Source organism: Amphiprion ocellaris, chromosome 11 (genome assembly GCF_022539595.1).
Source record: "Amphiprion ocellaris isolate individual 3 ecotype Okinawa chromosome 11, ASM2253959v1, whole genome shotgun sequence".
NCBI lineage: Eukaryota > Metazoa > Chordata > Actinopteri > Pomacentridae > Amphiprion > Amphiprion ocellaris.
In genome coordinates this window covers 20573105-20590799 of record NC_072776.1, presented here as the reverse complement: position 1 = coordinate 20590799, position 17695 = coordinate 20573105, and the positions used below count along the sequence as shown (strand labels likewise).

The following is a 17695-nucleotide window of genomic DNA, read 5'->3' as shown; positions in this document are numbered from 1 at the left end:
ATCTATTCCACGAGCTAGATTTATATATCACTTTTTCAAGACACAAGAATAACATCATAACAAAATAATGAGAAATAAACCATATTTTTTGAGAGAGAAACTGTTGCTGATGAGGTCACAGCCTCTCTGTGTGCATTGAAGTACATCTGTCTCCATCCAGTGGCCACTGCTATTTTTACGCCCCCAAGTTGACTTATTTTGCTTTAAATTTTATACCATTAGAGATTAGTTTTCTTTTCACGGGAGGCCATGCCAAGACTGTGACAGCACTTTTAGAGGCAGAACAACGAAAACCTTTCAAAATATGTTGATATATATTGAAGAAAAGGGAAGGGAGAAACAAATAGTGGGAGCAACTGAGCAAGTGAGGAGATAAGGGTGCGATGGAATGATCGTTGAAAATAAATTAAGTGTGGATTATCTTTAAATCTCATTCTTCTCCTCTTTGGCAGATTAGAAAGGACCAAAAAAAATGTGAAAACAAACATTAAAATATGTGTTTTTTCCACACACAATCCATGCGAGCTCTTCAAATCATTCAAGCCTGTCGCGAATGTTGAAATTTGCTTTGATGAAATATTGAGGTTTTTGTTGGAGAGCAGCCAAAACTCTCCGGAACGATCGGCTCTATGATTCACACCCAGCGTTTGAAAGAAGCTGACCGATAATTCTCAAAACACAAATCAACTCTTCCACCTTCACAACTTTAATAGAGAATTGTGTTTGTGAATTATTCATCATTGTGTTGCTCGAGAGAGGGTGCTACCTTACCCTTTTGACACATCTCTTTGCCCATGCTTTTAAGCCAAAGTCACCTCATAAAATGTATTTAGATGTTACAATGATAGCTTTTTAATCATGGTCACCCTCCAGTAGAGTGTGGATATTCAAAGACTTAAGAGATAAACCGAACAGAGAGCACAGAGCTGCAAGATATCCCCTGGCAGCCACATTAGAAGTCCTGAGATGTTGGGCCTCAGTGAGTTTGGACAGGTAGCAGTGTTTATTTAAGTCAGGAGTCTCAACAGAATTCTAATTTACCTTCTAACAAGTGTGATAAATTTTGTCTTTTATTGCCTTGTTAGCCGGTAAATCACAGTTTCTGCTCGGCTAAATGTCGCAGTCTTGATACAAACTCATGATGCCTCAATCTTCTCATTTGACTCTTTGCAAGCAAATAAATGCATCTCCCAAAATGTTGAGCACTAAATTGTTGGTTCATGTGTGCCTTTATTTACTTTTTAACACAATTAAACTGAAGCAAAAAAATGTAGTAAAAGGTGCAGGATTTTGACCGTGAATATACTGAGCATGGCATCATTGACACAGACTGAAGTCACAGTCTATTCGTTTATGTGTGATGTGGTCGGAGCTTCTCTGTTCTGTGTTTTGGCAGCTGTCCTGGCAGGGTGAGCATGTTTGTGCATGTGAGTCCCTACCTTTGAAACTGTCAACCCTCTCTGTGCTTATTAACAGACTGAGAGTAATCTCCCACACAGTATCGGAAAATTGAAAGGGCAATCTGGAGCTTTTAGCCTGTGGCCTAAATATCCAAAGAATTGAAAAACAAAGCATTTTTGTTATTCGGCTAATTTATGTGCATTCATCTCAGCTCAGTGTCTAAAAAAAATAAACAAATGAAGCTGCCTCTGAACAAAATCTAACCTCTGTGCTGACAGGGTTGTGTTGCTTTGTTATGCTAGCCTGCAAGTTGACCAACAAAATGAAAAACCGCGTTATTTATTTATTTATTTATTTTACTAGCATGGTATGACTCAAATTGGGGCCAGAAATTTGTAAAAAAAAATTGTAAACAAATCAACTTTTCCAAACTTCACCATTGAAAACATTAGTTTTTGTCTCTCCATTATATTATACTGTATTTGCTAGATTTTTGATTTAACTGCAAAGCATATAAAAGCATTAATACATACAAAGTTGAGGTCATACATATATATTATATTTGCCTGTTTGGTTTATTTATTTTTTTTTTTAAAAAAAGGAAAAAAACTTCTTGGCTTAGAAGTTACCCTAAAACACAAGTTTTCACCAACAAGAAATCCATAACATGTATAATTGCGTAGCTGACAGATATTATATTAATAGATGACTGCTTTGTAGTACATGGCAGATTATTAGCATCTGCAGTCTGGCAGTCATCTGAAGTTGTTTTAAAGCTAATGGATTGTGACTATGGCCATACAGTGGCTTGGTGGTTGCACTGTCGTCTCACAGCTAGAAGATCCCGGCCTTCCTGGCATCTTTCTGCATGGAGTTCACATGTTCTCCCTGTGCATGCATGAGTTTTCTCCAGGTACTTCAGCTTCCTCCCACAGTCCAAAAACATGCTGAGGTTAACTGGTAATTCTAAATTGTCCATAGGTGTGAGTGTGAGTGTGACTGTTTGTCTGTATATGTAGCCCTGTGATAGACTGGTGACCTGTCCAGGGTGTCCCCTGTCTTCAAACTAAGTCAGCTGGTTTAGACTCCAGCCCCCCGTGACCCTAATGAAGATTAAGTGGTATATAGATAATGGATGGATGAATGGATGGATTGTGACTAGATTAAGTATATAACAATATAGTATATTTTAACTTCATTAAAGTAGCTTTATTGCTGTTAATATTATTGTATTCCACTCAACTCCACAACATCACATACGCTACTGTTCAAAAGTTTGGGGTCACTTAGGCAATTTCATGTTTTCCATGAAAACTCACAATTTTATTCATTTGCCAACATAAATGCACAAGGGTTTTTGTAATCATTAATTAGCCTTTCAACACGATTAGCTAACACAATGTAACGTTAGAACACAGGAGTGATGGTTGCTGGAAATGTTCCTCTGTACTCCTATGGAGATATTCTATTAAAAATTAGTCGTTTTCAGCTAGAATAATCATTTACCACATTAACAGTGTCTAGACTATATTTCTGATTAATTTAATCTTATCTTGAAATAAAACTGCTTTTCTTTCAAAAATAAGGACATTTGTAAGTGACCCCAAACTTTTGAACGGTAGTGTATCATTACAGTGTTCCTTCTTTATCAAAGCTACATGTTTACACTGAGTGAAAACTGTTCAATCCAAGGTACACCAGGTGCACCAGTCCATGAAATTAAACCATTTTACTGTTTTGTGCATCATTTCAGACACATTTCCCCAAAATTCAGCCTTCTGCTTAATATTTTTTTTGGAAACAGTGAGATCTCCACTAGAATGTAAAATAGTATTTTGTAGGTTTGATCACAGCGCGTGTTTGTACTTACCAATCCTCTGGTGGGTGAGTGAGCTTTAGGATGTTAACTAGTTTATTTCTCTGCCCCAACAATCTTTGGAATATTAATAGAGTAAAATGCACCATTTTAGAAATGAAGATGGAGATACTTTTCTATCTGTACACTACTATATACTACAAACATTTAGGGGATCTAATAGTATAGGGTGTTAGTAAACAATGAATAATGAATTGCCTGTGTGATAGACTATACGATCCAGATTATTGTCATGGTTTGATGCACACTCGCTACTCTGACTAGAGAAATGTTGGTCAGTACAGTCACAGCTGTCAGGTTGCACCTGCCATAGTTCCATTTCATCCCATGGCTATGATTTTGTTACAGACTCAAATCAAGCATGAGCCTCTTGCCAGCTTGTTTTCGGCTTTGTGACAGCTTATTCAAATAAACAACAGGGTTCTGCATGACCTTCCGTAGCATCGTTGCTGTCTTTGGTGTTGGCTGCCCCACACAGCAGAAGATGATGACAGATTTCAGATTTAAGAAATGGTAAATTCAGCTTGGATGTCAGATTTAAAATACAAATAATCTAACCTAAACCCTTTCAAAAGCTTAATGATTAGATTGCCAATGTAATAAGCCGCCATGGAAAAGGTTAAAATATGAAACAAAACTAGTATAACTAAAAAATAGTCCTAATGTAGATAATAACAGATGCAGAATTTAGATGAGTATCAAACTATAGCTTAGAGCTCTAAGCCCCTGGGCACAATACTCCAAGACACGACAGTGATAATATATGCAACTAGTGTGGAGAAGGGGAAGGAGAGCTGAGGTAAGCGTTAGAAAAGATACAGTATGACAGGAAAAAAAAAGTGTAGACTTGGCAGAGGAAGGGATGTGTGGCTCACCAGCGACAGGAGAACGTAAGGAAGTTCTTGCTGAAAGTGTTGACTTTTCAGCTTGTACTGGATAGTATCTGAAACCTGACTGGAGTGGAAATGTCACTGTACCACTGGGGAGACAAGAAGTGTGGTAGCTGAGGCCGAGCGCCCACTGATTGCAAAGTGGGTCACGGCCTGCAGTTCATTTATTGCACCCTGTTCTATACACAAGATTTAATAGCTTTATCTTCACTTCATATGTCTTTATAATTGTGTTCTACCTCGGTCTTATCTCGCTCAGGTTTTCTTTTCAAAGCATCATTCATTGGACTGTATCGAACTCTTCTTTCAAAAGTGCCATTTACTGTTCAAGGCCTTGCATTATACATATATAAGCAAAATCCTATAGCTAACTTTGTTGCAAGATGTTTCAAACTTTCAAAAATAATTTCACAGTCAGTACAAACATAGTCACAGCAAAACTAAAAACTCAATTGAGGGAAAATCAAAAATATGTTGTTTTTCCTTGTAAGTTGGCTTCATTTTATTTTTTAAGAGAAGTCAATGTCTGAGTTGCTGGAGCTTTGTGTTCTGAATAAAGAAATGACAGCAAGTGAAAAGTAATATTGATCCAATCCAAACAAAGTGAGGGTATAATATAATATATAATATATCATGTGGACTGTAGAGACTCTTTGTCAGAACATTTCTCTCTTGGTGAAACCAATCCACCATGAAATACATCGTCAGGTCCAATAACTCAGTAGCAAAAGTAATAAACTTTATATTTCAGATCAAAGTTGAATATGGAACAAAGTTATGGATTCCATGCACTCAGATATAAAGAAACATGACACACAGAAGATGTATTTATTTAGCAATGGACTTAGTAATTGCATGCTGCAATGAAGCACTTTCTTAGTTTTTTATAATTGTTCTCTCTCTTCCTTTCCCAGACGACAAGAACCCCTGCCACCTAGCCGAGGCTCCAGGTCCCTGTCGAGGGCTTGTGAAGCGCTACCTCTTCGACAGCAAGACTCAGCAGTGCAGGCATTTCTTTTATGGCGGCTGCTTTGGCAATGCCAACAACTTCAGGACCATGGCTGAGTGCCAGGCCAAATGTCTGAACCCAGGTAGGTCTTTGGCTTCTTAGATGAGCAAACACCCAAACTATCAGACCAGCAGCACTGTTAGCTTTTCAAAACCTCCAATAAAATCCAGAGGGGTATGTGTTCAGCAGCTGTGAATGCTCAATAGATGTTGTCTTTTATGGAAAAGTGTGTAATGTCCCAGTGGTGTGACTCGTGGGCACATCACTGGGACATTACATTGACTTACACCTCTGTTCAAAAGTTTGGGGTCACTTAGGAATGTCCTTATTTTTGGAAGAAAAGCAGTTTTTTTTTTCAATAAAGATAACTTTAAATTAATTAAAAATACAGGCTAGACATTTTTAATGTATAATATAATGTAATACTGTTTTTTTTTAACTTCTGAAATGTTTTCTAGCATATAAGACCACATGGACATAGATTTTCTTTATGATGATGTGCCTTTAGTGCCCAGAAGCAGGTCTACATAATGTGCAAATACGCCTATGTTCCTACACAATGAGTAAAACCAGTAAACACACAGTATTCTAAAGAACAGCACATCTACACCTCCACCTCACAAGTCAAGCTGCTGATTTGTAAGTGGAGTCTATGCTATTTTTACCTTGTTGTTGCAAGCTTTCTAATTTGGCCAAACAAAAATAATTAATTTCCTGCCTTTACCTGAAAGCAGCATAGCCTCATTTATATATTCTAGGGTCTATAACTGGCTGAGGCACAGAAGATCACAGTTGCTGCACAACGAATGAAAACTCATTTCAGAGAGGTGACATTATCAAAATAGATTTACCTCAGAAAATTAACTTTCTGATGAATTTTAGCTGACCATGAAATCACATTCCGCCTTGATTTAGCTTTTAAAGCGTTTAAAAGTGACCAAAGCACACTCAATTATACCAGACTTAGGCATGACTTAGAAGTCATTTAGATATTGAAATTGTCAAGGAAAATAACAAGGAAGTCTCTCAACTGTGACCAATTTCACCAGCAGCCCATTTACAGAAAATCAATTGAAAAAGTTTTTCTATGGATGGTAATTTCAGATAGATGACTGTTTGCAGACCAACACCCACTTTAGTCTCACACTAATGACATGTAACTTACATTAATTATGACTGATCAGTGGGATTGCAGGAAATTTGCTCCAGATACACTACCGTTTAAAAGTTTGGGGTCACTAAACAAATGTCCTTATTTTTTAAATAGAAGCATTTTTTCAATGAAGATAACATTAAATTAATCAGAAACACAGTGTAGACATTATTAACTTGGTAAATGACTATTCTACCTGGAAACAGCTGATTTTTAATGGAATATCTACATAGGGGTACAGAGGAACATTTCCAGCAACCATCACTCCTGTGTTCTAATGCTACATTGTGTTAGTTAATGGTGTTGAAAGACTAATTGATGATTAGAAAACCTTTATGCAATTATTTTAGCACATAAATAAAAGTGTGAGTTTTCATGGAAAACATGAAATTGCCTGGGTGACCCCAAACTTTTGAATGGTAGTGGATATTCTCGTATTGATGTTCTGTGGTGGGGAAACGTTTCCTCCAATGTTCCTTTTCTCTTTTGTGTGCATCAATATAGCAAAACCAACGACTAAACCAGAGGTCCAGACACAGTCTGCTAGAAAAGCTGGTGGTGTGCAGCCAACCGTTGTAACTGGTAAGACTGATTGTACACCACGCTCTACAAGTGTACCGTTATGTAATGTTCTTTGTCTTCATGTGCTAAACAGTAATTAAATGGTGAACATAATTAAAGTGGTTGCACAATAACTGCTTAATACATCTAGTTCAAACATCTGTACAAAGTACTCCAGAGATGGTATTTAGCATAAAATAGTTACATAAGTTTGTTTATGTATTTTGAAAGTTTTGTGGAGACCAGAACAAGTTTTTTCCCTCAGATTCTGTTCTTTATGCAGCTACATCCTGGTAGTTTAATACACAGACGTGTTAGTGGCATCAGTGTTTCTGTCTCAGTGTAGGAAAGGCACTGACAGACTGACTGAATGATCTCTTGACATATGTGCTTATTTTTTCAGGGGAACTGACTGCAAGTGAACCTCTTGTGCAACTGAATGACAGTAATCAAGAGACCAGAGATGGTAAGAAAATATGACTCTGACCACGTGTTCAGACAGAATGCAAAGCCAATTTTAGCTGTGACATACATTATTAAGTCAAGGGAAAGGCAACCCAGGTTAATTTGATTCTATTCATGGTAATTAGCCTGACGTTTAGCAAAATCAGGTCAAGATTCGTCCACACAAAAAGGAAAAATGTCTTTAACTTGACCAAAAAAAAAAAAAAAATTATCAGAGCTATGTGAATTTACAGAGTACAAAGACTAAAATTACTGAGTGCTGTGATGAGTCTGAGGAGAGACACTACTGGTTCTTATAGTTAAAAAGCTGTACATACATGTAAACCCCTTTAGATGCCCACCTGTATCAGCCAATAGAAAAACAAGCAAACTGTAAAATCCATGGTAAATCTATAGGATCTATAAATGGCAGTAAAATGTATGAGATGTTAATATTTTTCTTCAGCAAAAACTGAAGACTATACACACTGTTGTGGAGGTATTCTTCAAGCCCTGTGTATGACACACCGAGGCAAGAATTCGGCGTGTATGATGCAAAGTAACATTTTAAATAGAAACTGCAGCAGAGGAACAGACATCAGACGGAGAATCAGCCACAGACGAAGATACTTGTGGATCCCAAATCCAAAAGTGGTATGAGCTGAAGTTAGGCTTTGCAAACTCATAACACTGCAGAACCTGCTGATGGCTGGAGCAAACCACCTGCCCGAGCTTTTACCATACATATGTTGAAGTTAATTATTTTTTTTAACCCTTCTAATTTTATGGATAGGTCTGTAAGAAATTTATGGACATTCTGTTTAAATGGTATGACTATAGCCTTGGGCTCTGCAGCATGTACGTTTGCTTTTTGGGATCAATTCACTGACATAATTAATGTCAGATGATAATTTATTATCAATAAGAGTAGCCCACTGTGCGGCGGAATATCCCTCCATGCTGCCAAGAGCCATTATATCCAGCTATCTGGACATACAGTATCTCAGAATGCCTTAAGATATTTGGTGTCAAAGGTCACTGTGGCCTCACAAAATCTGCTTTTTGTCATAACTAATTTATGTCAGAATATTACAGAAATGTCTAACAGGCTAAAATAATCCAGCAATGAGGCCAGCTTCACTGTGACATCGTAATGTTCAGCATAAGCAGTTTTCTGGCCATTTTTCAACACCGTAACTTAGGAACAGAACAGGAGGTCGTCACCATGTTTCACGTCTTCAGTCGTTAGTGCTAACCGTCAAACTGTGGTGACTGTATAGATCTCAATATCCATATTCACCACATTGTTCACTGTGGTGGTTACAACTTTTGGTTCTGTCAGAATCATTTTTTTCTGGCCAAATGGAAAATATTCACTACATGCAATAATACTGTCATCAATAGCATGAGAATGAGTCCAGACAATGATTCTAAAAGCCAGAAGCAGAACTTGCAGTGCTCATTTATTGCTCTATCAGACATGTGGGACAGATTTCCTGCCGTAAGACATAATTAATTCTCTCATCGAGTCCTCAGAGTAGCAACCAGTCCATGCTGAATTCTGAAATATGCTCAGACCTCAAAGTAAGCAAATCCAGGCCATTTATGAAATCAGTGTGTGCTGCCAGAAGCTTTTTGGTAAAAAGAAGAAGAATGTCGAGGTGCAGTGATGCATAGATGGTAGACAGCTTGCAGAATTGCTTCTGTTGTGAGAAGCAAAGGGCAGAAACAGTGTGCATCAGTGTCTGCTTTCCACATCCCATTGGTCACATATTCTTCCTTGTTAATTTTCCATGTATTAGCAGTGGGAGCGTATATCAGAGCTGCTGTGTCCCCAAGGCTGGTTTATGCCGCTGCTGGAGAACACAGGGACACCCTGGCCCCTCGCCCTCAGCTCATTCAGAGTTATACTTCTAAGAATTCAATTTCACTCTTGTCAGAAAATATCGAGGGGGAAAGATTCAGATTGAGTGTAATTTTTCAATGAGCTCTCAAGCCCACAACAAAGTACCTCTCAAAGAAAAAGCAATGGCATTTAATTAGAACTCCTTGGAATGACAATGAATTACGGAGATTTTAAATTAGACAAATTAGAGGAAAACACTTTTAATAATTGATGTCAGTAATTAATGCTCAGAACTCCGTGCAGAGCAGGACTGGAGTAGTAGGGTGTCAAAGTCACAAAAGCTGGGAAACGAGCATTAGAGAGTTTGGCATGCATCTTGATGTCCGTCTGCCAAGCAGATGTTGGTATGTTGAAACTAAACACTGACATCTTGTGGCCGTATGATGTTGCACACTTTTAGTATTGGTAGGATACGCTGTAATGTAGAGCCTTGTGTTTAAATAGAGGAACATAGACCCTGAACTGAAGCAGCTCTGCATCAGTTGTGTCTTAAATACCTGTGAGGACATTATCTTTCAGGCGGTGAGCCAAACTGCTGCTGCAACTGTTAATCTAAGTGTAATTATGCAGTTATGTATCTGATGAGGTGATAATTAGCTTGGGAGTGAAATAGAAAGCACAAACTATATGATACAGGCTATAGTTTACAAAATACAACACTATGATTATTGTTCTCCATCTTTAAAAACATTTTATTAAACAATTCTGTAGTGCAAACAGTTCAATACTATTTCTATAAAGTATCTCAAATTTATTTATTTATTTTAATTTATATTTGAGGTACTATACAAATGTTTGGTAAAGCATAATGGGAATGTTAATTTCCTCCTCCAGCTTGTCATGGTGGTAATTTAGTAATCCTTGGACTGAAAAGCAAAGCAGTTCAGTGAGATTCATTCTAGTATCACATCTGTACAGTAATTACGCCCAATGCTTTGCAACTATTGGCGACATTAGCAATGTATTGATGGTGCGAGTATGTAGTGATATTTTTGCCACAGTTATAATATTAATCATCCATCATCTATACACACTTAATCCTCATTAGGGCCGTCGGGGGGCTGGAGTCTGTCCCAGCTGACTTAGGGTGAAGGCAGGAGACACCCAGTCTATCACAGGGCTACATATACAATCACACTCGCATTCACACCTACGGACAATTTGGAGTTATCATTTAACCACAGCATGTTATTGGACTGTGGGAGGAAGCTGAAGTACCCTAAGAAATCCCATGCATGCACAGGGAGAACATGCAAACTGAACACAGAAAGATCCCAGGCCGGGACGCGAACCAGGGATCTTCTAAACGCAAGGCGACGGTGCTAACCACCGAACTACTGTGCAGCCACAATATTAATCAATTTCTTTGTTGTTCTGTGCTATAATTAACCAGCTGATCACAACAGAATAGATTCTACTGAAATAGTGTAAATGTTGGACCTTTTAAGTTGTCTTGTTCACCAGCGTCCATCCGCTGTGGGAAAAGACCACTCTTGGTTATTACCAAACCCCACTACAGTTGGAAAGCAGCTCTGCTTCTCATCCAGAATGAATCAAAGAGGACAGCTTGCACAGCCCCAGTGGGAAGCCATGATAAAACCTCTCACTTGAATGTGTCAATTTAAGTCTGAGGGCCGCAGACACTCGAGAAAATCTATTCCAGGCAGGCTGAAGGTTGACACATGAGTTGATGAACCCATGTGGGGTTTAAAATTGAGACAATGCTTATGAAAAACAAGCTGGCATCATGCAGCTGCTTTAGGACCATAATATCCTCCACCTACACTACCATTCAAAAGTGTGGGGTCACCCAGGCAATTTCATGTTTTCCATGAAAACTCACACTTTTATTCATGTGCTAACATAATTGCACAAGGGTTTTCTAATCATCAGTTAGCCTTTCAACACCATTAGCTAACACAATGTAGCATTAGAACACAGGAATGATGGTTGCTGGAAAGTGTACTACCCGGTCCTGCAGTCAGAGTTTGACACAGAATGACATATCATGTAAAAGAAAATACAGAGAATATGGGGTTCTGATTAACTTTTGAGGTAACACTGATAATGGCACTAACTTTTAACTGTTGTTGCCTCCCACTGTGATTTGCAGACCTCAGTCCTTCAGAGCAGTGCTTCAGTCCTGTGGACAGAGGAACATGTCACGGTGTAGAGAAGAGGTTTGCATACAACTCAGAAATCAAGAGATGCCAGGTGTTTGTCTACAGCGGCTGTGGAGGAAACGGGAACAACTTCACATCCCGGAAACACTGCATTCACAAGTGCATTAAAAGCAAAAGGGGTCAGTTCCAAAGTACCCGTTACCATTAAAACAAACGGATTTGAAATTCATTACTTACTATTTTTCATTTGTAAACAGTACATGTGCAGTAAAAATATCACATTTTTGTTAACCAAGAGTAAGTGCTTTTTTGGTTACCCTTTAGAAAATCTTCAACAAAAAACTATGGTATTTAGATTGTATCATTGTTGGTTCTGTTGCAGGTCATGGGAGGAAGATGATCCGAATAAGGAAGAAAAACCTGGACAGCATTGTTAACCGCTCGGTCTGAACACCTGGCTCTGCCTGGGAACCTGCAGCGCTGTGCAGTCATCTGTATTTATGACAAAATTGATTTTTAGCTTTACTCATATCTTTTGTTTTTCACTGTATATCAAGACAAGTCCACCACAAGCTGTGTCATTGTTTTTCGCAGGGGTGTAATGTTAAACTCAAAAAGAAAAAATAATCATAACAACGAAGACCATCTTGCAATTGGATGATTCCAGGGAGCACAGGGTCTGTACTCAGTAGCACTCTTGGGCTTGACCACAACCATCATCGAACTCTGCCTTCATTCTGATCTCATCTACACACCTCTGAAGTTTTGTGACTGTATCTTGCACAGTTATGAGGCTACCATGTTGACAAACTTGAATGAGAAGGTGTCCAAAGGTCCAAACTTTTGACCGGTAGTGTAAAGTCCTGACAGTTTACTCCAGACTGTCTTTGTGATGGTTCCTGCTAGAGCAGGTGTCCACAGGGCCACTTGTTGTCATGATGACACACACAGACAGACTCACAACAAGAAATCAATACCTGTTCGTATTGCGGCTTGTAAAAGTATTTCATGGTCAAAATGCACCATGCTGAGCCTGAGCTGCACTGTGCATCACCTGCCATCTCACAAGCAATTCAGGGAGTTTGCTGTGTCTCTGTCCTCTATAATCCTGTTGTCAATCAGAGCATAATTCACTGTCTGTACAACTGTTTGTCATGTTCAAACTACGACGTTCAGTTTCTACTTAAGTATTCCCATTTTGTTGTACTACAATTATGGTTAGAGGTTTTGCTAGTTCACCTGTCTGTGTGAATTTGTGCTGCTCAGAATGCAAGATATTAACAAAAATAAATACTGATGACAGGCAATTGATGTTATAAATAATGTCCATGTCCTGTTGTTTTTGGTGAGCAACAGTCTGAGCAGCAGAGACACACACAGACAGGTGAGTTCTGATGCTCAAGGAGCATGAGGTGCATGACAGACTGAAACAATGTCGACTTTGTGGAACATTCTCATCCTTATAAGTGAACTCCAAGTTTAATATATGCAGCATCAATTCAAAAATTCAAAGTAAGTCATTTCTGGACACAGAAAGGGGAAAACCTTTCAATGCTGGATTATACAGGGTGTCCCTAAAGTCGGGGCTAACTATAATTTTTTGGCCTCCAGAGATTATATATGGACTATTATTTTAAATATATCTGATTAATTATCAAATATATATTAAAATCAATATTTTCAAAAAACTATATATTGAATAAAATGTTCAAAATGTAATTTCTTGAAAATATGTATTTTTGCCTATGTGTCCAGACTTTGGGGGCACCCTGTAGAGAAAAACCAGACAAAACTAAAGATTATCTTTAAGCGACCATAAAGAGAATCAAACAGACAAACAAGGCATGAGAAAACAATAAACACTTCAGCCACTGGTGAAGCTCGCAACCATAAATGAGAAACATGCAGCTCTAGAACCAGAGACACCTGCCAAGAGACAAAACACAAATAAGAGGGAGTAGACACAAAGTTAACAACATGCAACTGTGGCATATAAATGCATGGAGAGTGAGGAAGAGTAGAGGAGAGGTGCTCAGTGCATCATGGGAAGTCAAACAGCAGTCTAAGCCAGCATAACCAAAGGATGGTTTAGGTTCACCTGAGCATCCCTAAGGATATTCTTTACCAAAGAGGAAAGTTTTGAGTCTAATCCTGAGAGCAGACAAAATGGAGAGCTGGAAGAGCTTTATTGGGGAAATGTGCGACTATGACGTCTTTAAGATAAGACAAACCTTCGGAGCTTTGTATGTGAGGCTAGGATTTGAATTATTCATTTCTATTCTGGATTTTAGAGGGAGCCAAAGCACACTTTTGGAGGCAGTCCTGAATTCATAAGATCCCAGGCCTTTGTTCTGCCAGTGCATCTACACTTCCATAGTGGAGAAGTGCCTGTGGAAATGTAGGGTACTTATTAAGAGTTGCTGTTTATCCTATATGCATGTCATGATCGATACAGTTGAATAAAGTGGAAACACTTAAAACAGTGCAAGCTGCTATAGATAAAACATACACGGTTATAGGACTTACAGAGTAGATTGAAGCATCCTCTGTATAGATGCTAAAAGATAAAATGCTAAACTGCTTGTGAAGCAGCAGATGAGGAACAACGGTGTTTTATTGCCTGTGTTATTATTCACCAGGCAGCATCTGATGAGCCCAGAACAGCAGATTATAAAGAAAAACTGTGATTAAAAACACATGGGTTGTGGCACACTTGACTTGAAATAACAGTACTTGTGTAAAAATCGTTGCTATTCTGTCAGAACGAGCTTTTATTGACTGAATCATTATCGCTTCAATATCTCACTGACAAAAAACAGATTTGTTTTGCTGATGTCTAAAATAGCAGCTGTCTGCACAGATGCTTTGCATATTGTTTATTTTGTACACATATTTTATGTCTTTTTAATTTTACAGTTTCAGGACATTGTTACAATCATCCTTCCTTCATATTTCTCACTGTAACCTCTGAGGGAAACACCAAAGTTTGTACTGCTTGTACTGCATATTTACTGTAACGGATGCTTTTCTACAATGGTTTTGGTACAGCTTCACTGTTGTAAATCAATGTGCGCAACAGCATTAGCAGCTTAAACTACCGCACAGGCCTTGCAGTACCAATGACAACAATATGTAGAATATTCTCATGTAAACCTTTTGATTAAGAGAACCACAATTTCTCAGCTGTAAATCAATGTGATGAGGGTAAAGACTGTTTAAAAGTATCAATCAATCTTGCAGTCCTGTTAGTGTTGTTGGTAAAGAAAAACACAGGGGGGCAGTGTTGTATAAAGACAGAAGGTTGTGAACAGCGATCCCTCTTGCCTGCACATTATTCCATTTACTATCTTGTTTTATAACCATGACTGTAATAGACTGGACTGTACGAGTTTATATAATAAATTTTTACAATCTTCTTTTCTTTTCTCTGGATTTATCTGCAGATTTCTGTTCGGCAGTAGTGGAGGAAGTTTTCACATCCTTAAGTAAAAGTACTAACACCTCACCGCAATAGTACTCTGTTACAACTAAAAGTCCTGCACTGGACATTTTTACTTCATTGAAATTAAGTATTATCACAAATCTGTGCTTAAAGTATTAAAATGTAAAAGTACTCAGTGCAGAGAAATGCCCCATGTGACTGTAATACTCTTATATATTGTGCCATGAGATTGTTGTTCCTCCTGCATTAATGTAAAAGCAGGATTTGCAGTTGGCCGAGGTGGAGCTCATTATTAACTATTAACTGCAACTAATGATCATTTTCATCATGGCCTAATGTGCTGACTATTTTCTCCATTTATTACGTGTAGACTTGATTTTGCAAGAAATCTGAAAATATTTTTAAAATGCCATCACAAGTGCTCCAAATAACTATCAGAATAGTTTCCAGTTTTCTCTTAAGTGACCAACTCATAACAGATCAATCTTTTAAGTTTTACTTGTATAAACAGTAGATCACCAAAGTTAGCACCAAAGTATATTTTACAAGCTCTTCCTATGTTTTGTGTGCAGCAATCATAATTTGTGAAATAACTAAAGCTGTCCAATCAATTTAGTGGATGAAAAGTACAATAGTTCTTAGATAGAAGTAAGAAGTAGAATTAAAAGAAAAGAAAGTAAAAGTGCCTTTAATGTATCCTTAAATACAGTTATTAGATTTAATGTACTTAGTGACATTTCACCACTGCTGTATCTCCTCTGGCACTGTCAGCTCTGTTTGATAATAAATTAAATTGTGCCCAGCAACTTTGAAGTTCAGGGCTGGACAATGCCTTGGTGGTGAGCACTGCTGCCTTGCAGCTAGAAGATCCGTGGTTTGCATCCAGGCCTGGGACTGGATCTTTCCACGTGGAGTTTGCATGTTCTCCCTGTGCATGTGTCGGTTTTCTCTGGCTTCTCCGACTCCCACAGGTTAATTTGTGATTGTCTCTCTGTGTCGCTCTGTGATAGAAAACCTGTCCAGGGTGTCCCCTGCCTTCACCCTAATGCAGCTGGGTTACGCTCCAGCCCCCCATGACCCTAATGATACACTACTGTTCAAAAGTCACTTAGAATTGTCCTTATTTCACACAGGATGTCCAAGGCTCACCTTCAAAAACCTTCAAAAAATGGCAGTCTGGGGCTGCCTGTGTTTAAACATTACTATTGGGCAGCCAATTCCAGAGCTCTTACATACTGGAAGTGTGGAAGCGTTAAAGCTGAGGAGAACCCTTTGTGGCTACAGCTGGAAGCTGATGCGGTTGAAATGTCCTCGCTTCCTGCCCTCTTGTTTTCTGACCCCGATTCAGTAGCCAAATTAATTCAACGAAACTTCACCGTGAAAAACTCCTTGCGAATCCTAAAGCAAATAAGAGTGGCTTGTCGGGTTCCCAGTGTCTCTGTACATGCGCTCATATGTCAAAATCATTCATTCCCGCCTGCCCGGTTGGATGGGGTGTTTGCTGTCTGGAGAAGGAGGGGTATTAGAACATTTTCAGATCTGTACATTAATGGCCAGTTGGCATCATTTGCTCAGCTAAGCAATAAATTCAGTCTTCCAAATTCTCACTTTTTTCGCTACCTCCAAGTCAGACAGTATGTCAAGGAGAACTGGCCACATCCCGACTCTGCCTCCATCACCCATTCTTTCCTTGAGACCCTCCTGCTCCCTCCAGACTCCAAACAATTAATATCAAAATTTGTGGGATCTTTTACTAATTCAGTTTCCTCTGATTTTATTAGGGAAGCTGGGGCCAAAGACTTGAACTCTGAAATATCAGCAGAACTTTGGGAGGAGGCACTGTCTAAGGTTCATTGTTGCTCTGTTAACTCACGTTACAGGTTAATTCAGTACAAGGTGTTGCACAGATTACATTTTTCAAAGACAAGGCTACATCGCATTTTTCCATCTGTATCTCCTGTATGTGATAAGTGTCATATTGCTGAGGGTTCACTAGCGCATCTTTTCTGGTTCTGCCCTAAATTGCACAGCTTTTGGTCAGCTATATTTGAACAGTTGTCTAAAGCTTACTCCAGTATCGTTCAGCCTAACCATGACCTGGCAATCCTTGGATGCTCTGCCGAAACTTCTGATCTTCCACACGATACGCAGGTCGCCCTGAACCTAGGGATGGTGGTGGCTAAAAAACTTATTCTTCTCACCTGGAAGTCTACCACTCCACCAAACTTTGCTCACTGGCTCAGCGAGATGTTATCGGTTATTCAAATGGAAAGACTGCGTCTGCACAAACCCACCAAACAGAACAGTTTTGAGAGAACTTGGGGACCCTTCTTGGCTAGTGTCAGGTGTGATGCCTGACTAAACTTTTCACATGGTACTTGCTTTACTTTAATTATTGCAACTATGTTTTCTCTGTAAGTATATTTATGTAATTGTATAACTGTCTGGCAGCCTCCCCTTTTGTTTTTGTTTTGTTTTGTTTTGTTTCACTCTTGGTTTGTTTTTCCTTTTCTTCCTCTTTTCTTTTATGTTCAATGGTTGCCCTGTTGTGGCATGTTTTGTAAAGTTAAAAACCTTGAATAAAGTATTAAAAAAAAAAAAAGAATTGTACTTATTTTTGTAAGAAAAGCATTTTTTTTTTCAATGAAGATAACAATAAATGAATCAATAATACAGTCTCGACATTGCTAATGTGGTAAATTACTATTATAGCTGGATTTTTAATGGAATATCTACATAAGGATACAGAGGAATATTTCCAGCAACCATCACTCCTGTGTTCTAATGCTACATTGTGTTAGCTAATGGTGTTGAAATGCTAAGTGATGATTAGAAAACCCTTGTGCAATTATGTTAGCACATGAATAAAATTGTGCATTTATATGGAAAA

At 38.5% G+C, this 17695-nt stretch overlaps 1 protein-coding gene across 1 annotated transcript in view; it reads left to right on the top strand.

The window, feature by feature from the left end:
* The window catches only part of tfpia (tissue factor pathway inhibitor a), a 58812-nt gene extending 44033 nt beyond the window's left edge, over positions 1-14779 (top strand). Inside the window, exons 3-7 of the mRNA XM_023274527.3 lie at positions 5082-5258; positions 6834-6911; positions 7294-7356; positions 11354-11542; positions 11746-14779. Coding sequence (XP_023130295.1) covers positions 5082-5258; positions 6834-6911; positions 7294-7356; positions 11354-11542; positions 11746-11813 — 575 coding nt within the window. The 3' untranslated portion in view covers positions 11814-14779. The remainder of the gene's footprint in view (positions 1-5081; positions 5259-6833; positions 6912-7293; positions 7357-11353; positions 11543-11745) is intronic.
* The last annotated feature ends 2916 nt before the right edge of the window (positions 14780-17695 follow it).